The sequence below is a fragment of the Myotis nattereri genome, assembly GCF_964212035.1.
Source record: "Myotis nattereri genome assembly, chromosome: 19".
In the NCBI taxonomy this organism is placed as follows: Eukaryota; Metazoa; Chordata; class Mammalia; order Chiroptera; family Vespertilionidae; genus Myotis; species Myotis nattereri.
Window position 1 is genome coordinate 10121284 of NC_138095.1, and position 26105 is coordinate 10147388.

The window sequence follows — 26105 nt, forward strand, 5'->3', positions numbered from 1 at the left end:
AGAGCAGGGGCTGGGAGTCTTGTGTAGGTGTCATCCTTAGTGCCTAGCACGGAGCCTGCCGCAGGGGGACAGGCCATAGGTGTGTTAGTTAAAGCACACAAACAAAAGCTACTTACCCACAGTAGGGGAGGGGTGTCGTAAACAGTGTGACATGCAAACACAGGGACACATACCTGTGTGGCAGCATTTCCTTGGGTTACTGAGACCGAGGCCCGAAAAGTGAAGAGTAGCATTGTTTTTAATGAGTTTTAGCCCAGAATACAAAACAAGGTGTTAGTACAGCTGTGAACAAAGGCTTCCTTCCCCCTTAAAGGCAAGTTACAAAAGTGTGTCAGACAGGTGGGATGAGACATTCCCGGCTACTTCTGAAAAACTATCACCTCTTCACCCCACCCCCACCCAAAAGGAATTCAAATTCTGGGCCTTTGTTGATCCAAGAGATTGTGTGGGAGAATTTCTCTCTTGCAACTTAGGGTGTAGGGTCACTTTTCTTGGTTTTGTTGTTGATTCCATGGAACGCCCAGTCACTGGATAAGTAAGGAAGCCCGTGTGGTTCTTATGAGTTCTTCTGAGGAACTTTGACTGTGACCTGTAAGGGGATGCAGAGAAGCTGTTACATCTCCATGCTGACCCGTAGGCACCTTCAGAAGGCAGGGCGTCCTTCCTTCCTTAACCCAGTCATCTGTGATTGTCATGGGAGGCGGGGAGGGGGAATTCCTACTAGCATCTAGATGGGGCGGGGAGGGGAGAGGGGAGGAACCATGGCATAAGGCCCGCAAAATCATTTGGTCTGACTCTGCCAAGGCAACCACAGGCGGGACTCGAAATTCAGTAAATCTAGGAGCTTTTTGCATAGCAATAGAAATTTATATTAAGTGAATCATATTAAGCGAATGATATTATAAATATCCAAATGGCCTTTGGCAGAAAAAAGGTTCCCCACCCCTGATCTACAGGGTACAAGTCAGGGATATTGCCCAACAATCCTATACTGTACAGGTCAGCCCCACAAAAAGAATTATCCAGCCCCAAATATAACAGTGCCGAGGTTGAGAGACCCTAACCTAGATCCATATTTTTCCCCAAAAGAATCAAAGGGAAAAAAACAATGTGCTGAAGCTTGCAGTTGTCTCAGTGTGTTAAGTGGGAAGATTCTAAATTCAGATGGCTTTGGGGTTTAAGCCCAACCTTACCCCCTACTGGGCAAGTACTTCATCTCTACATGCCCTGTTTTCTCATCTGTAAAATGGGCTAATAACAGTGTCTACTTCATGAGCTTGCTGTGAGCACTAAACGAGGTGACATACCTAAGAAAGTCTAGCATAGACTCTGGCACAACATAAGCACTTAGTAAAAATGAGTTTAAAAGAAGATTTTTTTCTCGTTGGTCCTCCCTGCAAACTTGACTCCTGTCCTGAAAAATCCCTATTTTTGTTAGTATCATCACTTGAGTTCCAAATTCAAAATACAGGACTGTTTATCACAAGCACTAAGCACAGTGCCTGGCACAGTATGAGTGCTGGCTGATGAACCAAGTGCTGCCGCTTCTTTCTACGAAAACACATGCACCCCCACCACCACCAAAGAGAAGATAATAAATCTGTTTTAAAAAGCACATGCCCAGGTTTTGGGGTTGGTCCCTAGTGGGGGGCATGCAGGAGGCGGCCAATCAATGATTCTCTTTCATCATTGATGTTTCTCTCTCTCCCTTATTTTTTTTTTTTAAAGACTATAGGAAGAGTAAGTAGTCTAGAAATCCAGTCTCTAGTTCTTTCTCATGGGTCTTTATCCTATTTTGTAGCTTCTCTAGCTTAAAACAAGAAATTAGTAATAAATACTGATGGTCTGTCATGATGGAGAGGGCTGAGAAGGTGCCCATACTCACGGTTTTCACTTCAGTGTATGCCTTCAGGCCATACTCTCCCAGCTCCCGGCCATTCCCAGACATCTTGTAGCCACCAAACGGTGACTGGGCCCCAAACACATCATAGCAGTTGATCCTATAATTTGAAAAAAGATTTCAGAAATCACTTTTCGGAGATATGTGTCATACCCATCAGACCTCCTTTGTTGCTCTAAAATTTTACTGAGGAAAAATGAATGGGAAGAAGAATAGTAATAACCAGCCACGTAGGAGTTGAAAGCAAGCTACATGACATAAAGCCGTACGCCATCTTCATCCTTCATGACGTAGTCACAGATGGATGTCAGTATAACAGGGAACACCACGTGACAGCATCTCATTTTATTAACCCATTTTTGCTAATTAGATGCTAAGCTTTTTTTTTTTTTTTTTTTTTACAATTTTTAAAACTTTAATTGAATTTAAAACTCACCATTTTAAGGAGTCCAATTCAGTGTTTTATAGCATATGTACAGTGTTGTCCAAACCATCACCACTAAGTAATCCCAGAATATTTCTATCACCCCAAAAAGAAACCCTGTACCCTATAAGCAGTCACTCCCCATCCCCCCTCCCAACCCCTGGAAGCCACTAATCTACTTTCTGACTCTATGGATTTGCCTATTCTGGACATTCCCTATAAGTGCAATCACATAGTAGAGGCCTGGTGCACAAAATTCATGCAATGGGGGGGGGTGCGCGGGGGGGGGGGGGCGCGCGGGGGCGGGGGGGGCTTAGCCCAGCCTGTGCCCTCTCCTAGTCTGGGGCTTTCACAGTCCGGGACCCCTCGCTCCTTACTGCCTGCCTGCAGCCGAGGCAGGAGAGGCTCCTGCCACCACTGCTGCGCTCGCTAGCTGTGAGCCTGGCTCCTGTATGGAGCATCTGCCCCCTAGTGGTCAGTGCGCATCATAGCAACCAGTCATTCTGCTGTTCGGTCAATTTGCAAATTAGGGTTTTATTATATAGGATGTGGCCTTTTGTGTCTGGCTCCTTTCATTTAGTTTCATGTTTTAACGATTCACCTATGTTGTAGCATGTGTCAACACTTCTTTCCTGTCTGTGGCCAAATAATACTCCACTGCATGGACAAACCACATGATGTTTACCTATTCATCAGCTGATGGACTTTTAAGATGTTTCCACCTTTTGGTTATTGTGAATAATCTGCTATGAACATTTGGGTACACTTTTCTATGTGGATGTATATTTCTACTTCTCTTGGGTATATACATTGGAGTGGAATTGCTGGGTCCTATGGTAATCCTATGTTTAACTTATCGAGGAATTGTCAGACTGTTTTCCATAGTGCCTATAACATTTTACATTCCCACCAGTAATGTGCAAGGGTTCCAATTTCTCCACATCCTCACCAACACTTGGTATTTTCTGGATTTTGAAATTTCAGCCATCCTAATGAGTGTGGGGGAAATGCCAAACTTTTAAGATCCTGTGAAGGGCCCCCAGCTCTGGTCCCCCACCCTTGTTACAGTGTGGTAACGAGCCCCCGGTCATGCATCTGCTGCCCAAGAAGGACTGCACGAGCATGTGGACTGGAGGGAAACTGAGTCTCCTGGAGAGGGGCAGGGAAGCTCCATCTGTCTGCTGTACCACAAACTCCCTAAGCCCAGAGCAGCTAAGCCCAGTACCCCAAATTCTGGGATGTAAGCACTGGATTCTGGAAGACCCTGGCTTTGGGGACCCCTGTCTGGGTGTGAGGGGCTGCTGGGAGGCTCTTACCACACAGTGCCAGCCTGGAGCGCTTGGGACAGATAATTGGCTTTGTCCAAGTCCTTTGTGAAGACAGCTGCGGCCAGCCCATACATGGAATTGTTTGCTCTCCCAACGACTTCCTCTATGGTCTTAAACTTCAGGATCTGCATCACTGGCCCAAAGATCTATGGTGAGAGAGCAGAGTGGGAGGGCGTGGCAGACATGGAACCACCTGCTGTCCAGCTTTCACGGAGTCCCCAGAGGCACCCTAATAATCCCAGAGACAACAGCTCCCAAGCTGACTGAAACCCAAAAGGAAGTTAATGGGGTCAGTTACCTTCCATGTACCACATGCTTGACATATGTACACTATTTCTAAACAATTCTGCAATGTTTGCATTACTGGCATGTTACACATAGACTTAATGTCTAAAATTTAAGTCAGTCATTCAGCAAGGCACACACTAGATGCTGAAGAAACAACTGAACAAAATACAGTCTCTGCTCTCAGGACATTCCAGGTTTATCTTGTACTTTCCCTGGAATTAGCCATTTCTTCAAGGAATCCTGGTTCCTTTGTGTGAAGAATGGGATTTAGAAACCAAGATGCGGGAGCTAAGTGCGCTTGCTGCTGTCGGGTGTGGCTGCGCTCAGCCCTCTCAGGGGAAAGCAATGGAGAAACTGTACGTGGTCGAAACGTCATCAGTGGCCCTGAGAGGAGAGTGACGAGATCGGATGTGAACTGTAAAGAACCTGTCCTAGGAACAGAGCCAGGATTTGGCCAAAGCCAGCTGTTGGGTCACAGTGTCAAGATGTTAGACTGAATTATCCACTTCCAAGAACATTCCCCAGAGCCCTGGCCCCGTGCTAACCTCCTCCTTTGCGATGGTCATGCCATCCTGCACGTCTCCGAACACAGTGGGCTGGATGAAGTAGCCGCGGTCAGCGGCCGCCCCTCCACCACACAGCAGCTTCGCCCCCTCCTTCTTCCCAGAGTTGATGTAGCCAAGGATCTTCTTAAACTGAGTTTCGTCCACCTGCAGGCGAAGGAGCCCAGAGTCAGAGATGCTAGAGCCATACCCACCTAGCTCCAGGCTTAGAACCACACTGACAAGGAGACAACCGGGAAACAAATACGCAAGGCTCAGAGGAACTACAGAGGCCAATAACTATAAGAAAACAGTTCAAACAGCCTCATTGGCCCTCAAACTGCACAGCAAACCCTCTGGTTTTATTTTTCAACTATGACATTACTAAAAATTTAAAATAGTGAGAAAATACGTTGATGGCAAAGATATGTCAAACACACTAATATTCATACATTATTAGAACTAATAAATATGTTCTATGTCACTTATATCTCAATCTTTAAAAAGGAGGACTATAAGCTGGAATAGCTCTTTTGGCAAGTAGTTTATTAATATCAGTCAAAAATTAAATGCTCATCTTCAGTCCACGGGCTAGTGCTCTATCCACTGAGCAAAACAGGCTGCAGCTTAATTCATTTACTTTTAATCTATATGTGTCTTTATATTTAAAGTGGGTTTTGTTAAAGAAAAGAAAAAAGAAAAAAAATTAAATGCTCATACCCTTTGACCCAACTAGGAATTCATTCTATATATGACAAAGGGACCTAAACAAGGACATTCACTGGGGAGCACTTTGTAAAAGCAAAAAACAGAAATAATTCTACGTATACATTAGTAGAGGGGCAGGTTAATATAACTCAGGTACATCCGCCTATTGTGTTGTCATTAATAATAGATCTGTAAACTGACTGACATAGAAAGATAGCCTAAGGCAGCCGTGGGCAAACTACGGCCCGCGGGCCGAATCCGGCCCGTTTGAAATGAATAAAACTATTGGGGGGAAAAACCGGAAAAAAGAGATAGAGGAAGACATAAAGAGATGGAAGAACATACCATGTTCTTGGATTGGTAGAATCAACATCATTAAAATGTCCATACTGCCCAAAGCAATCTATAAATTCAACGCACTTCCCATTAAAATACCAATGGCATATTTCACAGACCTAGAACGTACTCTCCAAAAATTCATCTGGAATAAAAAACGACCCCGAATAGCTGCAGCGATCCTGAGAAAGAACAAAGTAGGTGGGATCTCAATACCAGATATCAAGCTGTATTACAAAGCCACTGTTCTCAAAACTGCCTGGTACTGGCACAAGAACAGACATATAGATCAATGGAATAGAATAGAGAGCCCAGAAATCAGCCCCAACCAATACGCTCAATTAATATTTGACAAAGGAGGCCAGAACATACAATGGAGTCAAGATAGTCTCTTCAATAAATGGTGTTGGGAAAATTGGACAGATACATGCAAGAAAATGAAACTAGACCACCAGCTTACACCATACACAAAAATAAACTCAAAATGGATAAAGGACTTAAATATATGACGGGAAACCATACAAATACTAGAAAAATCCAAAGGCAAAAAAATCTCAGACATATGCCGAAGCAATTTCTTCACCGATACAGCTCCTAGGGCATTGGAAACTAAAGAGAAAATAAACAAATGGGACTACATCAAAATAAAAAGCTTCTGCACAGCAAAAGAAACCATCAACAAAACAACAAGAAAACCCACTGTGTGGGAAAACATATTTGCCAATGTCATATCTGATAAGGGCCTAATCTCCAAAATTTATAGGGAACTCATACAACTTAAGGAAGATAAACAATCCAATCAAAAAATGGGCAAAGGATCTAAATAGACACCTTTCAAAAGAGGACATTCAGGAAGCCAAGAGACATATGAAAACATGCTCAAAGTCACTAATCATCCGAGAGAGGCAAATCAAAACAACAATGAGGTAGCATCTCACACCTGTCAGACTGGCTATCATCAACAAATCAACAAACGACAAGTGCTGGAGAGGATGTGGAGAAAAAGGAACCCTCGTGCACTGCTGGTGGGAATGCAGACTGGTGCAGCCACTATGGAAGACAGTATGGAGTTTCCTCAAAAAACTGAAAATGGAACTCCCATTTGACCCTGTGATCCCACTTCTAGGAATATATCCCAGGAAACCAGAAACACCAATCAGAAAGGATATATGCATCCCTATGTTCATAGCAGCACAATTCACCATAGCTAAGATCTGGAAACAGCCTAAGTGCCCATCTGTAGATGAATGGATTAGAAAACTGTGGTACATCTACACGATGGAATACTATGCTGCTATAAAAAAGAAGGAACTCTTACCATTTGCAACAGCATGGATGGAACTGGAGAGCATTATGCTAAGTGAAATATGCCAGTCAATGAAGGAAAAATACCACATGATGTCACTCATTTCTGGATAATAAAGACCATTATAAACTTATGAACAAAAATAGATACAGAGGCAGAGCTGCCTCGAACAGACTGTCAAACTACAGCAGGAAGGCCGGGGAGGGTGGGAGGGCAGGAGGGGGGTGGGTAAGAGATCAACCAAAGGACTTGTATGCATGCATATAAGCATAACCAATGGACATAAGACACTGGGGGGTAGGGGAGGCCAGGGGATTGTCAAGGGCGGGGGGAAAAAAAAAGGAGACATATGTAATACTCTTTGTAATACTTTAAGCAATGAAAAAAAAAAAAAAAGACCGTACCCTTTTATGTAATGATGTTTACTTTGAATTTATATTAGTTCACACAAACACTCCATCCATGCTTTTGTTCCGGCCCTCCGGTCCAGTTTAAGAACCCATTGTGGCCCTCGAGTCAAAAAGTTTGCCCACCCCTGGCCTAAGGTATTTTGTAAAGAGGGGAGAAAGCTTGTAGAACAATACATATTACATAATCCTATTTTTATTAAAACATATAGAAACCTAACTGTGTGAGTGTGGTTACCTATGGAGAATAGACATGAAAGGGAACAAGGGGGAGGGGGATCCTACATGTTACTTAAATACTTTATTAAATTGTGTGTGTGTGTGTGTGTGTGTGTGTGTAAATGTACCATGGCTTTTTTTTTTTAATTCTTTATTGTTGAAAGTTTCACATGTCTCCTTTTCCCCCCATTGACCTCTCCCTGCCTGCTCCTGCCCCCCCAGCACATGCTCCCACCCCCTATTATTTGTTTTATTAAATTTGTATACAAATTTGGAAAGCACTTTATAAATTACATAAACATAATAAATACTAAATAATTAAATATCCACAAACCACACAAAAAAATGAGAGAAAAAGAGATGTTGAGATTCATTAGCAGCCCTATTCAAATAGCCAAAAAATAGAAACCACCCAAGGGTCCATCAGTAGATGAGTGGGTAAACAAAACGTGGTACACATCCAGTCAATGGAATATTATTCAGCCATGAAAAGGAATGAGCTATCAAGCCAGGAAAAGACAGGGAGGACCCTTAGATGAACATTGCTAAGTAAAAGTATCCAATCTGGGGGGGAAAGCCCATCAGAAAATATATTGTATGATTCCAACTGCATGACATTCTTTGGAAGCGACAACACTTTAGAGAAGAAAAAAGATCAGTGGTTGCCAGAGGTAGGGGGCGGGAGAAAGGGATGAGCAGGGGCACGGGGGATTTTTAGTGAAACTGTCCTGTATGATAGTGTGATGGTGGACACATCTTTATAATTTGTCAAAACCACAGAATGTGAAACATCAAGGGTGAACCCTAAGGTACACTAGACTTTAGTTAATAATAACGCAATAATATGGGCTCATCAATTATAACAAATGTGCCACACTAATGCAAGATATTAGTAACGGGAAACTAGGGGGGTGAACGGAGAGTTAAGGGGTATATGGGAACTCTATAGTTTCTGCTCATTTTTCTGTATTTTTATAGTCTGTTAATTTTTTTGAAAGGTTCCTTGGCCGTCCTGGTGCCTGGGGAGTGAACACCTGCAGCACAGACACCTCCCTCAGGAGGATGGAGCCTGCAGAGAGGCACCATGGGCCCTGGAAGTAGGCTCAGGGCCATGCGGGAGCAGGGAGCATCCCAGACCCTGCAGACTCCTTGTCCCTAGGAGGGTGGCTGGAGGAGGCCAGCGCAGGGCCCTGTAGAGAGTGAGCCCAGGGCAAGTTGGGTCTAAGGACAACGCTGGAAAAAGGACCAGGATGCAGAGGAAATGGTAGAGAGGTGCTGTTTTCTTTTTCTTATAATTATCATTGACTAGAGTTTTATTGATTAAAATGAACACATCCTCCTGGTTAAAAAAAATTAAACAGCTCAGAAGAGTATAAAGTGAAGTAAAGACCCTCCCCTCTCATGTCATGACCCACGACCCCACTCTCCAGAAATAACCATGGTTAACAGATCCGTGTGTCCCGGTAGATGCATTTCATAGGTGGCCAAGGTCTAGGAAGCATTTCCTTTTGCACAGACACTGCCAGTACTTACTATGTATATGTAATTTACAAAGTGCTTTCAGTCATTAACTTCCACTCCACAGTCACCTTGAATTATGAAGGGCAGGTGTTAAGGATGGGAGAACGGCAGCTCAGAGAGGGCATGTGGCTTCTCGGACGCACAGCTGGCTTCTCGGACGCACATGGCAAAGCCTAGACCAGTGATGGCGAACCTTTTGAGCTCGGCGTGTCAGCATTTTGAAAAACCCTAACTTAACTCTGGTGCCGTGTCACATATAGAAATTTTTTGATATTTGCTACCATAGTAAAAAAAAAAAAAAATTATATTTTTGATATTTTATATATTTAAATGCCATTTAACAAAGAAAAATCAACCAAAAAAATGAGTTCGCATGTCACCTCTGACACGCGTCAGAGGCGTCATAGGTTCGCCATCACTGCCTAGACTTTAAGCCATTCCTGCCTGACTCTGAGTCCGAGGCCCTTTCTACTTCTCCATGCTGGTTCCAGACACCCAGACCCACCTGTGGCTGCGGCTTACCTGCGGCCCCTGCTCAGTCTGGCTGTCAAAGGGGTCCCCAACCACCCGAGACTTGGCCCGGGCAACGCTCCGCTCCACAAACTCGGCATATACATCCTCCTGCACAAAGGTCCGGGAGCCCGCACAGCAGCACTGGCCCTGGTTGAAGAACAGGGCGAAGTGGGCCTGCTCCACGGCCCAGTCCACTGGGGAGGCAGAGAGACGACCCTTAGGAGAGAAGGACCCTGGCCCCAGTGGCTGCCTACCTCCTCAACCCTTTCATGCCACCGACAGCATGGTGCCTGCTGGGTGCCAGACCATGTGCCAGGACAAGAGGGACCAGAGCTCTCCCCTTCTGTGTGTGGAGACCAAGTGGCAGATAGACATGATCACAGTGGTGACGGAACCAGGGGCAGCTGGGGGACCAGCCCAGCCAGCCTATGGCGGGCAGGGAAGGCTCCCTCGAGAAGGGCAGGTCTGGGAGCTCCTCAGTAGGACCAGGAGAAAGGATGTCATGGAAGAAGAGTGGTCTGGTCTGAGAAAGCGTGGGCATGGCTGGGCACTAGCAGCTCAGCTGGCTGGATTACAGGGAGCAGAGAGGAGAGAAGCGGGAGAGGCTGGGTCGTGCTGGCTGGAGCCTGGCCTGCATCCCGAGGCCCTGGCCCAGAAATGGATCTGATGGACGACGAGGACTGCCAGGTGAGGGAACACAGCATGGCAGCTAGTGGCTCCCTTCGTGGCCAAACCTCCTCGCCCTGCAAACTCACTATCAGCATCTGACATGATGATGTTGGGGCTCTTCCCCCCCAGCTCCAGGGTCACCCGCTTGAGGTTACTGTTCCCCGCAGCGACCTGGATTAGGCGGCCAACCTGCCGGGAAGCAGAAAGAGAGACCAGCTCTCAGTGCGGGAGAAACAACCAAATGCTCACAGACACACAACAGAGGACCCCACAACTCGGGTGAGAAGCTAGATTATAAGAGACCTGGAGAATGTCGCCAAATCTGGCCACCCGCATACCATCGCTGCCCCACCCTGAGCTCTTAGGATGGCAGTGATAGTAATGACACAGCAGTTATTGCTGGGTGGCTTTTACACCGAGCGCCACCTACATACCAAGCACTGTGCTAAGTGCTTTGTGTGCACTGAGTTCAATCCTCACAATGGCCACAGAGGTAGGAGCGACCCTGTTCCTTGATTTAGAACTGTGGGAGCTGCCCTAGCCAGTTTGGCTCAGTGTACAGAGCGTCGGCCTGCGGTCTGAAGGGGTGCGGGCTCGATCCCCAGTGTGGGGCATGCAGGAGGCAGCCGATCAGTGATTCTCTCTCATCATTGATGTTTCTATCTCTCTCTCCCTCTCCCCTCCTCACTGAGGTCAATGAAAATATATATTTTTTTAGAAGTGTGGGAGCTGCATCTCAGGCTGCATCTTACTCAAGGTCACACAGCTGGTTAACGTGGAGTCAGAATTCACATTCAGAGCTCAAACCCACTACCCTGCCTCCCTCCCACGATGTGTGCAGTGTGGTCCCCTGCACACGGCACACTGGGCAAGGACGGGGTGCTCCTCACCTCTACATTCTCAGCTTGGCACAGAGCCACCACTGTACCTACTTGTTGAATGAACACATGTATCTCGAATGCATCATCCTTTTGGGATAGTGAGAACTTGAACCCAACACCCAGCAAGCTTGAGGTCCTGGGGATGCCTTACCTCGGTGGAGCCTGTGAAGGCCACTTTGTCCACATCCTTGTGGGAGGCAATGGCAGCCCCAGCCGTGGGACCAAATCCAGGAATAATATTAACCACGCCAGGAGGGAAGCCAGCCTGTGTGCAAACAACCAGGAGACACTGGGCATCATTCTCCCACTCCAAAGGCCTGGACAGAGGAGCACACATCCCTTCCCAGAGACGCCACGGCAGCGGGACCGGACACAGGTGAGCAGAAGTAGTCTTATGGGGAACCGCTCGGGATGCTAACAGCACAGCAAGAAGCACGTGTCTCGGGGTTCCCTGTGGCTGTTGTCGCTCCCCCCATGGCGTTCACTTGGAACAATTTCATTATTCAAAGGGGTCTTACAATGAAGCCCAAGGTAGAAAACAGGGAAGATGGAGCCTCTTTGGCTGAAGTGTGGTGACAGGGTGCTTAGCCCCTGCTCTGCAAACACCCCTCACTTTGGACTCAGGACCCTCCTCAGAACTCCTGTAGAGAAAGCTTGTAGAAGAGCACCCAGAGGTCCAGACGGACAGCCACACACCTCCTTTATCAAGTTGGCCACGTAGAGGGCGGTGAGTGGCGTCTGCTCAGCCACCTTCATCACAACCACGTTTCCAGTCGCCAAAGCAGGGCCCAGTTTCCACGCTTGCATCAGGAGCGGAAAGTTCCACTGCAGTAAACAATAGTCACTCCCGAACCCAGGCCACAGAACATGACTCCCTGAACCCCTTCTGTCCCCCTCCCCCAACTCAATCGTAGCTTTAAGACAGATGGCCGAGGCAGGGTGAAATAGGGACTCATTTTCCCGAGTGCTGCTTCGTACGAAGCTAAACTTAGGTTCAGCCCTCCCTGCCCTTCCACCCTCAGACAGGTCTGTGTTCCCTCCCACTTTGCAGATACGGAAACTCAAGCTTAGGGGGACAGTGACTCACCCGAGGTCACAAAGTTCATGAGTGGCAGGGCAGGGCCCTGAACCCAAGCTGGCTTTGTCAAAGCCCACATGTGCACCTGAGCCTGCTGGAGACTGCTACACCTCAAGGCGCTCCCAATAAACTTCACCGGTTTATTATAAGGCTAACACTCACCGGGATGATCTGCCCGCACACACCCACAGGCTCATGGCGGGTGTAACTGAAGAAGTCCCCATCGATGGGAATGGTTTTCCCATGGTACTTATCGGCCCAGCCGGCATAATAGCTTTAAAAGAAAAAGTCCAAACTGAATCAGTGACTGTCAGGGATCCCTATACATCCCAGCAGAAAGAAAAACCTCAAACTGTCTACCTGGGTGTTTCTGATAATTGCCCTTGCTCTTGGCTTGTTCCCAGAACGACTTAACTGCTAAGGTCACAATAATCCACTCCAGGAAACTAACCTCTGATTCCCACGTTCACCTGGGATGCTCACAGAAAACACCAAATTCCAAGAGTCCACTTCGTTTTCTCAATCTGGCTCTCTGGGGTGGATGCCCAGGAATCGGTTGGGGTTTTTTTTAGTGTATTTTTATTGATTTCAGAAAGAGACACAAACATCAATGATGAGAGAGAATCATTGATTGGCTGCTTCCTGCATGACCCCCAGTGGGGATCGAGCAGCCTGGGCATGTGCCTTGACCAGGAGTCAAACCGTAACCTCCTGGTTCATAGGTCAACCGTCAACCCCTGAACCACACCAGCCAGGCATGGAATGGGTATTTTTAATAAGCATTCAGATTTATTAAACTGACTGCTGCACCAGCCTAGCATCTGACAACCATGGATCAGATCTGGTAGAAATGTGCCAACCCATCTAACAGCTGGCACTTCCTGTATGCAGAGCAGTCACCAGAAAAACAAGTCATCAACTGGGCCCCACGCCTCGCAAAGCTTATTACCTAGACACAGGGACACAAGTGATCCGGCAAATAGGGGAGAAAAGAGCAGCATGTGTGTATAGCATGTGATGATTAAGTTTCCAGGGAAGTAGGAAAAATGTAAAAGAAAGATGTCTGAAATGACTGTCTGACAGTTAACCTGAGACCAAAGTTGACCAGGGTTTGAGCACGGGTTTGTGACCCTGGGAGAAAACGAGCCAGGGAGTTGCCAGCCTATCCAGGTTAAGGCGTCGCTGTTCTCTTCCTCCCCGGTCTGTACTGTGTGTGTTTTCACGCCTCAGAATAGTTACTTAACCAGCACAGAGGCACACTGCGGCAACCCAGGGAGGCGAGGGCGCTGCCCGAGACTTGCCAGGCTGCTCGCTCTGGGGCGTCAAGGGTCTCGATGTGGGCACTGTTGACATGTGGGGCTGGATGATTCTTTGTGGTGGGAGCTTCAGGTCTGCTTTTATTTCAGGAAATCTGGTGCCTTGGAGGATATTTAGCAGCATCTCTGGCCTCTACACACTAGATGCCAGCAGTACCCCTTCCCACCCAGTTGTGACAACCAAAAATGTCTCCAGACACTGCCCACTGTCTCCCAGCGACACAGCTGCCCTGGCTGAGAACCTGTTATGTTGCCCAACCCGACTTTTCTGGTACTGCTTCTCCTCCACCTCAGTCCATGTGGCCATGGGGGAGCAGCCGTTATCTGCACAGTGATCTCTAAGAGCCTGAGAATGCCACTTGGTCTGGCTAGAACCACAGAGAGAAGCAAGTCCGGGTGTGGGCAGTCAGATTCCAACATGCAGACTGGCCTGAAGGAGTCTGGTGGTGGTCGAGCAAAGAAAGAAGCTAGGGGTAGGAGTGGGCAGCAGTGAGACTTAGTGGCTTTAAGAGTTCTGACTCTGGCCCGGCTGGTGTGGCTCAGTGGTTGAATGTCAACCTATGAACCAGGAGGTCACAGTTCAATTCCCAGTCAGGGCACATGCCTAGGTTGCAGGCTCAGTCCCCAGTAGGGAGCATGCAGGAGGCAGCTGAGCAATGATTCTCACCATTAATGTTTCTCTCTTCTTCTCCCTTCCTCTGTGAAATCAATAAAATACAAAAAAAAAAAAAATGTTGTTTTGGTTTTTTTTAAAGAGTCTTTGCCCTGTGTGGTCCAGATCAGACTGACAAAGAGCTCTAACAAAGCTCCCGTTCCTCATCTTTTATTTCTTGATCACTAAAATGTTTATGATCAAACTAACACAAAGGAAATAAAGATTAGGGCAGAGATAGATGAAATGGAGAATAAAAAACAATAGACAAAAATCAACAAAGTCAAAAGTTGGTTCTTTGAAAACATTCACAAAATTGACAGACTTTCAGCTAGACTAAGGGAAAAAGGGAGACAACATAAATAACTAAAATCAGAAATGAAAGTGAGGATATTCTGATCGAACTCACAGAGATAAAAAGGGTTATTAGAGAATACTATGAACAATTGAAGCCAATAAACTGGACAACCTAGAAACCTTTTTTCTGTAAGGGCCATTTGGATTTTTAGAACATCATTCAAGGGCCATACAAAATGATCAACTTAAACATTAGGCTGCTATATTTGGTCAGATATTTAATTAACTTACCCTAATGCCTTAGCAGGGCCAGACAAAATGGTTTCGCAGGCCTTATACATTCCCTACCCCTGACCTGGATGATATGGACAAATCCAACTACAACGTAAATTACCAAAACTGACTCAAGAATTGAGAAACATTATGACTAGACTAGAGGCCCAGTGCACGAAATTCATACACGGGTGCAGTTCCTAGGCCTGGCTGGCAATCGAAGCACAAGCGTCTGGTGTGGAAGGGCAGGTCCCAGCTGACCTCTGGGCCCTGGGCAGCACCTGGGTCCCCAGGTCCCCACACGCCCCCCTCCCCCTGAGTCCCCATGTGGAGATACAGTGAGCTGGCCGGACACCACAGGCCAGGGGGCAGCCTGGGCCTCTGGGCTGCCCAGCGGCACCACACGGATGCCGGGCGGGCAGCGCACTCACTTCCAGCCGGCCTCGCAGACCAGCTCCTGTGTGAACCCACAGGGAGCCCGACTGGCCCCTGCGGTCCTGGTGGCTGCGGCCTGGCTCACCAGGAAGAGGCTGCGCAGGTGTGGGGAGAGCTCATGGATACCCCGCATTCTCACGGCACCTCCATCCCCGTCACCCCTGCCCCCAGGTAGCCGGCAGGAGGTTGCAGTGCGTCGCCAGTGCCTGCCGTGCTCTGCGCCACGCACGGTGGTCAGCACATCGTATTAAGTGGCCGTACTCCCGGTCTCCCAGCGGAACGACTGCCCAAGGGGACAATTTGCATATGAGGCTTTTATTATATAAAGATAATAAATTTATTGGAATTCGTCTGGGAGTTCAACCAGGGGGTGGGGTCAGCTGGGGGACAGGAGGAGGCCCTGGCCAGCTGCGGCCAACAGGGGAAGGGAGGGAGGCCCCGGCCGGCAGCCGGCAGCCACTGGGGACCCCACCAGTGCACGAAGTTCACTGGGCCTCTAGGATTATCATTTCGGTACTGAGGGATTTTCCCCTGAGATGGAGTCCAGTAGAACCCATTTCTCCAAGTCTCATGGTCTGTTTACATTATCCTATTTCTACCTCCCCAGCAGGACTCCCCCCTTTGGCATGGCCAGGACAAAGACCAGGAAGCCTGAGGCCCTACCGAAGACATTTGAGGACCATGTCCAAATCCACCAGGTAGGAGATGACATAGGGCTTGCCATTATCCAGGGTCTCCAAGGCCTAAAAAAAAGAACAAGATCAGCACAGACATACTGGCACAGGAATGAAACAAAGCAAATAAGTGACAAGCAGCATAGAGGCTCAGCACGGGCTGAGAAGGGCTGTGGCCACTCGGGGCCACTGAATATCACAGCATTTCTGGGCCAGTGGCCCTCCCTCTCCAAAGGCAGGGCAGGGAGAATGAGCAGGGAGATGAGGAGAATGATGCACCAACTTCTCATTCAGTCATTTCACAAGCACATTGTTTTCAGTTTGGGTGGGAATACAGAGACTAACAAGGAGCTTCCAGAGCAAAGAGCCAGTGAAGAAAGACAGGAATCACCAATCACGTGGGTTAAGAGTGCTAGGAAGAAGGCCAGGCTGCCCAATCCAGTCTGAGAAACTCCAACCTGAAGGACATGTCGGAGGTGACTGGGCAAAGGGGGAAGGTACAAAAGGCGATGAAGGGAAGAACACTCCAGGCAGAGGGAACAGCATGTGCAACGGCCCTGATGCTCAAAGCAGCTTGGTAGTCAAGAAGTTGGGCGCAGGCTGGTGAGCTGAGCTGTGAGGGCCACGGTCCAGCATGCGTTAGGAGATGGAGCCAGACCAGGCAGGGCCTTGCAGGCCACGTTGAGGAAACAGGACTTTATCCTAAGGATACACAGGATGCCATGGAAGGCCTCGGAGTGGAGCTCCATGACATAATTCGCCATCTAGAAGGGTCACTCTGGCCGCTATGTACAGAAGGGATAGGCGAGAGGAAAGGGTACTGCCTCCTGGCTTTTTCTGCCTCTGGCAGCCAGGGAGAAGGATGCACAGGAGATGTGTCCATCCCTGGGGGTTTCTCCTGGGAAGACTCCCCAACATGGCTCTCCTCTCTCCCCTGGTCTCCTCCTTGCTTAGCCAAACCCACTGCCTCAAAAGAGAGACTCCTTTGGTTGGTGCAAGGACATATCCCAAAGGGACCCAGCCTCTGCCATTCTGAACAGTTACTTGTCAGCACTGTGGCTCCTTCCTGGTTGTCTATGGGATGCTCTGAACCCATTCGCCATGTGGGATAAGAGGGAAGGGGGCTGAGAACTCACCGCCAGGTAGGTCCGGTCCCGCTCAATCAGGTCGGCCAGGCGGTTCAGCAGCCGACCCCTGTTGGAGGCATCCATCCGGCGCCAGGGCGAGCCCAGCTGGAAGGCAGCCCGAGCGGCCTTTACTGCCCTGTCCACATCTTCCTGGAAAACACCCAGCGAGGCAGCTCAGGCCTTCTGAGCAACAGCCACCCCCATAAACTGCCCACCCACTGCCCAACAGCAATGCCTGGACAGTCCTTCCCCGCCCCGAGGGCTCCACCTGCTGAGCTTCCGGCTCTCCTTCCCAGGAGTCAAGGAGGCAATGAGGACCCTGGCGTTTCCATTTCTGTATTTTCATTTCAAAACCCCCCAGTGAGTTTTGGAGGGAAAGGCACTCCAGGGTCAGTGCTGAGGATATGACCATGTTCCCTCTTCCTAAGGAAGCAAGCTTCATGAACTTAATTAACATTCCCCCTCAGACAATTGGCAGTGTCCAGCAAGTGCAGGTGTACCAGCTTCCCTCTCCTTGGGAAGCTGTAAATCAACCCAGCTAAATCAGCTAGCATTTTTGATAAGAGAGATGCATCTCAGGAAGTAGGGAGCACAGTTCCCATTCATCACATTTGCTGTCAGACTACCCTACAACCCAGAAGAGTATTCACATTTGCTTTTAGCAAAGGCAGCAGGCCTTAATCATGAATGTAGAAGATTGTCTTAAAGCAGAGGGAAGGAGGTATTCTTGAATTATTTGTAATGCCTTTTCTATTAATACATATTTTTATTAAAAGTATAATATATTAAAAAAGAAAGAAATAAAAGTATAATATAAAAAATTTTAGTTAACTATTACTATGTAATTACTATGAGTATATATAATGAAAACAAGACATACTACCAACACCAGAGCTAGATCTCAGGAAACCCAAATTCTACTCAAGATTTCCATCTGGCTCTGGGAAGGAGAGACTGGAGCAGATGTTCTCAAGTTCAATTCCATGTCTACAATCCACAACAGTATGTAGTGAACTCGCTTACTAGCACCCTTGTCTGCAAGGAAGGAATTTCTGTTGATTTCATTTACTCAAAAATTTTAATTGCCATTTTTTAGTTTTGAAAGCAATACACACACGGCAAAGCTCCCATCATACAAGAACATATTAAGTAGAAAATTAAATTATCCTTGCCCACCCCTTCCCCGAGGTAAGCCACCAGTTCTCACCTTGTCCCCTTCAGCTACCTGACAGATGACTTCCCCAGTGGAGGGATTGATGGTGGGGAACGTCTTCTTGCTGACAGCGTCATGCCACTCATTGTTTATGAAGATCTACAATGAGAAGGCAGAAAGTTCTCAGGACCAGTTCTCAACCTGAAACTGATGTTAAACAAAAAATCAGGAGGAACATATAAATTAACTCAATGATGTGACCACGAGGTTAAAAGCCACAGGCCTTGGGGATTATCCGAGCTGGAGTGCCCACTCTGCCGACTGACCTCGGGTAAGTCATTGGATCTTTCAGTGTCTTGGTTTCTCTGATCTGAAAAATGAAGAGTTATCTTCCTACCTTATCAGTTGTGTAACATCACCTCAAAATGTGGTGGCTGAAATTGACTTATTATCTAACAGTTGGGTCTATGGATTGGGCTCAGGTGGTTGCAAAGTGAGGGTGCCTGGAGCTGGATGTGCAAGATGGCTTCTTCACTTGCATCTGGCACCACATGGCTGCTTGGGCTTCCTGACCATATGGTGGACTTAGGCTAGTCAGACTCTCATGACAGCTGGCTTGCCCAGAAAGAATGTTACAAGAGACCCGGGCAGATGCTGACAGGTTCCTAAGATCTAGCTCCAGAAGTCACATGGCCTCGTTTCTGACGCCCAATTTCATTCATCAAAGTGAGTCACAGGCTCAGTCCAGACTCAAGGGGAAGGAAAAGCCGAAACCTGTTTGGCTCAGTGGATAGAGCGTCAGCCTGTGGACTGAAAGGTCCAGGTTTGATTCCAGTCAAGGGCATGTACCTGGGTTGCGGGCATATCCCCAGTAGGAGATGTGCAGGAGGTGGCTGATCGATGTTTCTCTCCCATCGATGTTTCTAGCTCTCTATCCCTCTCCCTTCCTCTCTGTAAAAAATCAATAAAAAATATGTTTTTAAAAAAAAGGGGGGGGGGAGGAAAAGAGGAGGCCCCACCTCTCCTTGGGAGGAGCTGCAAAGAATTTGCAACCATCTTCCCTTTAACACACTAGTGCACAGGGTTGTGGAACATCGAGGCAGATCATTCCTTTGTCCACTCAGCAAACATTCAGTGAGCACCGGCGATGAGCCAGCACAGTCCTAGGGCTGCGGACAGTGGAAACCAAACCCCATGAGGACCTTTCTCATGGAGATGGCATTCTGTTGGGCACAGAAAATAAAGCAGCAATCAAATACACAAGGCAACCTCAGACTGCCAGGGCGAGTGCAAAGGAGAAAAACTGGATCCAGGGACAGTTCTAGAGGGCAGGGGGAGATGCAGAACTTGAGCTGGGATGACGGGGAAGGGCCTCTAAGGAGCGGGCATTTGACTAGAGCCTGACTGATAAAAAGGAGCACCAAGCAAAGCCAAGGGCAGAGCTCAATCCAGGGCAGAGATTTCGGGGCCAGCAGGGCCCAGAGAGGGCTGGCCCAGCTCCGTGCTCAAGAGCAGGGGTCGAGACTAGAACCCGGATGAATCTGGGCACTTTTCCTCCTACTTGTGTCCCATGGGGCAAGGCACATTACCTTCCCCTCTCCATCCCCCAGCCTTTGGGAATCACTATAGCAACCCTCATAAAGGGCATGCGACAGTTCCCAGTGCTTGCATCAAGCCTCCCGTGGAGTAAGTGCAATGCTGTGACCACGACGGTGGTGACAGCAAGGAGCCAGTCAGGAAAGGGCCGACCAAAGGTCACTTTCCCAGGCTCAAATTTGGTATTTCAGCGCAGTCCCTGCCCCACCATCACGGGGGAATCGCAGCTGTGCGCCTACAGTAAAAGGCTCTTGGCATTTGGCAGGAGAGTGTGGGTAAACACCAGTCAGATTCTTTGGAAATATGTTTGTGCGGTTTCAGATTAGTTGGCTGATCATTTAATCTTAAGGAAAATGACACCTTTTTACTTCCCGAAGGAGGGGCAGGAGGGCTGGGAAGTGGGTGATGGGTAGTTTCCAGTGGGGAAAACAGGTGTGGCAGAAAGAGCTCAGGCTCAAAGCCAGGTAGACCGGAGTTCAAGTTGGTCTTGGTCAGCTGTGCCCTGGTGGAACCCGCACACCTGTCCTCTCCTAGAGTCAGCCTCCTCCTCCTGGGGAATGTGGAGGAGAAGGAGCCTCATGGGAGGAGCAGAGCCAACACCTAGGGGCTAAAGTGAGGATTAAATGCAACAGGGGGTGTAAAGTTACTAAGCCCCCCCCCCTCCCATAGTGGAGTCTCACCCCTGCACAGACACTACTCTAGATCCTGAGGCTGTCTCGGGTGTGAGATTCCTAGGAGCAAGGGCCAGGTAGGTCTGTATCGTTCTGTGTCGGTCCTGCACAGCGGCATACTAAATTAGTTTGTCCTAGAAAAGTTCTGATTGTTATTTTGCAAAGATCATGAAGGATGAAGCAGAGAGGTGGGCCAGTCTGGCTAAATTCCCACTGTCCTCACCCTTGTCCCCTGATCTTCGACTACGAAACCTCGAAAGGCCACTCCCTGGCACCTATCTGCCTCTCAAAGCCCTGAATTTGCTGGCTCAGTCTCCATTGTTGAATTGTCAACAATCCATCCTCCCTCCAAACTGATAAGATAATCGTGGGTTTGCAGGAACCTGGAATCTTCCTTCTGCGTAGAGTTCCCATTTCCCTTCTCCTGGAGCTGGCCTTCAGGGGACTTCCCTTCCTCTCGGGAGGGACCAGGGCAGGAAGGTTCTGGAACCGAGCTTCTGCGGAAGTCCTGCTCCCAGTGAGGAGTTTCACAGTTATTTCTCTTGAATAAGCACCAGGGCAGAGTCCACGCCAAACGCATTGTAATTTCCTGCCAGAAACCCAAAGCTTGACTTACATAACACGCTTAACTTGGTCACCGTGGGATAGGGGGCCTCCCAGCTCCCACTTCCTCATTAGTTTCTAGAAGCAGAGCGACACTAGCCACTCTAGCCACTCTGAATCTGGACTGTTGGCAAAACTCACAGAGGTTGGATTCACTCCTCCTACGTTGCACTGAGTGAACGGCCAAGTCCTGCCTCCTGTGCTACCATCCTGGGCAGGAAAGACTCAGTGAACCCGCAAACCCACAAAGTGACAAGTGGAAACAAACAGGCAGGAGTGAGGAACAGACCTCAGGGTCAGAGGGCAACAGAGGGGGAAGGGCGGGCAGAGGGACCTCTGGGTGTGTACCTAGAGCTGCTAGCGCTAGGGCCCTGGAGGGAACAGCAGACTTCCAGTTTGTAACTCCCTCTCCTCCCTCAGGAGGGGCAGGAGGGCTGGGAAGGGGGGATATATTCGTTTCCCATTCCCTGCTACAAGAGCACAAAGTGTAAACATGGTTTCATAAATGGTAACCAATCATTCCTTCCCTCAGTAAATATTTACTGAGCAGCAGTCAGTAGTCTAATCTCAGTGCTAGGAGCACAGCTCCTCCCTCCTAATCTCAAACAGTCCATTCCATCGTCCCTTAAATATTTACATCCTTTTCCTGACCATAAAGCCTGGTCATGAGGCAGCAGGAGGCTAAGGGTATGCATGCTAGAGTTGGTTTTCTCAGCTGTAAGATGGGAGAGCAGTAACACCTGGCTCATAGAGTTGGTGGCAGAATGCAAAGTAAAAATGTAGGTAAGGCCTTCGGCACGTGGCCAGATGTATCGTAAGTGATGGAAAATCACTGGATTGGGGGATACCTACACATGTCCACAAGACACACATGCTTCGCTGAGGATGTATTACTGCTGTAATCAGAAAGTTCATAGAGAGATCCTTTCCTAATTCCCTTTTTGTCAGTTTTCTCTTTAGTTCCTGAGTGTTGATGTCAAGAGGCTAAGAATAGAGACACAAATTTCATTCACCCCAAACCCTAATTCAGGAAACAAATTACAACTCCAACAGCACCCGCATAAAATGGAGTTTTATCATATTCTCTTGAAAACTTAACAGCTTCGTTATCCCCACTGCTATTTAAGGCTGCGGTAAAAGTGGAAGGACCAGTAGTCATGAGCCAGGCAGGTGCTAAGGGCTGTACGAGAACGACCCCATTTCATCCTCACAGCTTCAAAAGAGGTCAGAATATCTCCTTTTGGGGAGACTCCAGACTTCAGACACCAGAACAACTGATTGAACTTCAAGGAACTGATAACGCCCAGGGAAATGGCAGCTTTGTATCCAGAGCCCCTGGTAAAAAGCTCAAAAGTTTAGGAACAGGCCTTGGCATTCTTGCCAGCGAGGTTTGCAATAACTCAACACTGAAAACAGCCCTAACAAGTTTGGCTCAGTGGATAGAGTGTGGGCCTGCGGACCAAAGGGTCCCGGGTTCAATTCCTGTCAAGGGCACTTTACCTCAGTTATAGACTCCTCCCTGGCCCAGACCCTGGTTGGGGCACATGCAGGAGGAACCAATCAATATGTCTCACATCAATGTTTCTATCTTTCTCTCTTCCACTCTCTCTAAAAATCAATGGGGAACATACCCTCAGATGAGAAAAAAAAAAAAAAAACAGCCCAAGGAGCTTTAAGAGCAGTGCCAGCATGCGGGAGACTGCAGTCCTTGGGGAGAACAGGAACATGTGAAAGTACCCACTGTGAGAGAATGCAGGTACACTGTTCAATGAGACAGCTTCAGAACAGAAAGTGCGCCAATCTCATCTATGGAAAAAAAATCTGGTGCGCGCTCTCTCTCTCACACACACACAAATCCAGAGAAAATGTCTGCAAGTCATACCCCAATTATTTGCTAACAGGAAATGCCTTAGGATATTGGGAAGTTTTACAGTACTCTGTGCATTTTTATACAATGAGCACGTGTTACTTTTATGATCTCCAAAAATCTGATAGAAAAAAGCCACAGGTGCCCTGGCCGGTTATGAGCTCAGGTCTCTGGACCCAAGGGTCTTGGGTTCGATTCCCTGTCAAGGGCACATACCTCAGTTGCAGGTTTCCCAGCCCCTGTGGGGGCGCATGCAGGAGGCAACCAATTAGTGTGTGTGTCTCTCTCCCCCTCCTACCTCCCTTCCACTCTCTCTAGACATAAATGGGAAAAAATACCCTCTGGTGAGATTTAAAACAACAACAACTTGGGTGGGGGGGAGCCTCAGGAAGAATTCACTCCACTCCCCCAACTTACATTCCCAATTTACATTCCCAGACTAAATTTGGAGAACAGGACTCAAGTTATATACCAGACCTGTGCATGTTTGTACCTCTTTTTCTCACCTCCATGTGGCCACAAAGGTTCTGGGTGCTGAAGCCTCTCCCTCCATGATATTTCTGCTTGAATATATTTTATTGATTTTTTACAGAGAGGAAGGGAGGGATAGAGAGTTAGAAACATTGATGAGAGAGAAACATGATCAGCTGCCTCCTGCACAACCCAGGCACATGCCCTTGACCAGAATCGAACCTGGGACCCTTCAGTCCGCAGGCTGATGCTCTATCCACTGAGCCAAACCAAGCTCTGCTTGATCTCTTGATAGTCAAGTCTTTCAAGCATGAACTTCTTACACAGCCTACACGAGGGAATTAAAGCTGCAGCACTTCTGGCTTGTGTTGTACAAAGGACACTTTGTTTTTATTCTCTGGAAACATTCCCTAACATCAAGTGAATGTGCCTTTACCCATCACCTGCGTGCAGCTTTGCAGCCAAACTCTGGGCCTGACGTTGCTATTGAAAGTAGTCACCTGGGGGCCCACTCTCCCTTTAGTCCCCCCCAGAGGTGCATCAACAGCGCCAGAGGACCGTCTGGGTAGGAGCTTCCTCTTCCGGATCTAGATGTGAACCCCAACTCTGCCACTGACCTCAGCCTTGAGGCAAGGCACTAAACCTCTCAGTAGCTCAGTCTCTTCACCTGCAAAATGGAGATCGCCACAGTACCTACCTCCAAAGGCTGTTGTAAGGATTAAACAGCAAAACAGGTAAATGCTTAGGATGGTTCCAGTACAAAAGGTTGTGCAGGGAACTGGAAGCTGCTATTTCTGGAAGTGCCATCAGGAGTGGATGAGGTCCTGATGCTGGCGGAAGGCATGGCCTAACCCCCTTCCCACTTCACAGAAGAAACCGGGGCTCGGAGGAGGGCAGCAACTCCACCTTTGCACACACAAATGAACTCTCGTATCTGCCTTCCCTGCGAATTCCAGCACTTTACCCAAACTCACCGGTCAAGAGAGAGAATACCGCAAAGTCCTGTGTGAGCAAGGCATCGCCAATGGGAACCGGTGTTACCCTGGAAAGCCCCTCCTTGGTTTGGTCCAAGGAAGCCAGCTCCTGGAAGGCGGACACTCCCGGGAACTGCACCCGGGGCGGCCGTCCCCCGCCTTTCCGCACTCCCGGCAGCGAAAGCAGCGGGGACGTCCCGCGGCCCGGCCTCCGCCGGAGCAAAGTCATGAGCCTCCGCTGGAAAGCCCTCCCCCTCCCCGGTGTTTCCGTCCGGAGTCCCCGGGGCAAGAGCAGGAGTGGAGGGGGCAACAGACGCCCCAGGAAACGACTTAAAAGTCCCTGCAAAGAGCGACTTGCGAAAACGTCCTTCGCGTGGGTGACGATGAAGACCCGACGCAGACACCGGGGCGGCCGAGGCCTGAACGCCAAGGCCGAAGGAGGGCGGATGGGAACACGGGGGGCGGGCGCTCGGACCCAGGTCCCAGCCGGATTCTGCACAGGGGCCGTCAGAGGCGGTGCAGGGGGGAAGGTGCGCGCCGAGTCCGACCGCGGGCACCCGGGTAAACCGAGGCCCCGAGAGGCCTGGGGCCTGCCCGCCCGGGCTCCGTCCCCGGGCGGCCTCACCTGGTTGTAGAAGACTTCGGGCTGCTGGATGGGGGCCGGCACCGCCTGGGTGGCGGCGGACAGGAGGCGGCGGCCCCAGCGCGGCCCGAGGCCCGCGGCGGCGAGCGCGGCGGCGCGCAACATGCTGCAGCCGGAGCGGGTGTGCGGGCGGCGGGCGGCGGCCGGAGGGCTCCCAGCGTCCACGACCTCTCCCCGCCCCTGGCGGCCGCCAACCAGCTGGCGCCGAGCGGGGCGCGGGGGGCGTGCTCGCCGCTCCCCCACGTTCGGGGCGGAGCTGCCCGGAGGCTGCAGCGCCCGCGGAGGGGCGTGGCCGGGACGGGGCTGGAGCCCCGCTGCCCGCGGCTGAGGCCCGCCCTCGCGTGCCCCCTCGGTGCCCCGCACTCCTCGTGTGGCCCCGCGTGTGTGCGATGGCCCAACCTCGCGATTGCAGCGCCGGAACCCGAGGCGTACAGGCCTGAACCGCAGCGCCCCTGGCCTGGCTTCCGGGCCTCGCACCAGTGGGCGAGGCCGACGTTAACCCAAAGGCGAGCGGTTGCAGACGGTGCAGGGATGAGAAGGGGATGAACAGGGTGAAGACAGGGTTGGGGCAGAAGGCATTGATTTTTAGGTCCCATGGCCAGGAAGTGGCATGTGAGGCCTGGATGGTAAAGTGAAAGGTCTAAGAGCATTGCAGGGGGAGGGGGCAGCGAGTGCAGGGGCCTGGAATTGGGATCACCCTGGCGCGTGTCAGAGAAATGGAAAGAATGGAGCCAAGTCAACTAGGGGAGCGTGTCGGGAGGTGAGGTGAGGAGGAAGGTGGGCGGGGCCAAGGCAGGAATGGCCCTAGGGGTGGTGGTAAGGGGTCTAGAACGGAAGGATGACTTAATCGGCCTCTTAAACTTACTGATTTCTTGGTCTGTGGAGAATGGACTACAGGAAGGCAGGGGTGGAAGTTAGGATCTCGCAAACTGTTTTATTCCATGGACATCGGGGGCTGGGCAAGGATGCTGGGAGGAGTGAGACGTGTTGAATAGTGAGGAGGATGGTTACTTGTCCAATGTGTGCATTCCAGCCAGATAACTGTCAGCAAAAGCCCGAGGAAGAGGCGAGGACACCTGGCAGGAGGTTTCCACAGCAGAGGAGCAGGAAAGGGACACATCCAGGCAATGGGTTGCTGTGTGAGGCGCCAGCCCCTGGACTGAGGCCAAAGAGGTGGCCCAAGGCCCAGCCATGAAGTACCAGGCAAAGGTGTCGATCCACAGTCTGAAAGAA

The 26105-nt window shown here is 49.4% G+C and overlaps 1 protein-coding gene across 1 annotated transcript; it reads right to left on the reverse strand.

The window, feature by feature from the left end:
• Positions 1-220: 220 nt before the first annotated feature.
• On the reverse strand, positions 221-25238 carry ALDH2 (aldehyde dehydrogenase 2 family member). Its single transcript, XM_081113375.1, has 13 exons — positions 24855-25238; positions 18102-18206; positions 16904-17044; positions 15757-15836; positions 12283-12394; positions 11739-11867; positions 11194-11307; positions 10248-10350; positions 9502-9686; positions 4486-4650; positions 3641-3798; positions 1886-2000; positions 221-589 (listed from the first exon to the last, which is right to left on the reverse strand). Exons 1-13 carry the CDS (start codon positions 24975-24977, stop codon positions 557-559), a joined length of 1563 nt encoding a protein of 520 aa, XP_080969501.1. The 5' UTR covers positions 24978-25238; the 3' UTR covers positions 221-556.
• Between the last annotated feature and the right edge of the window lie 867 nt (positions 25239-26105).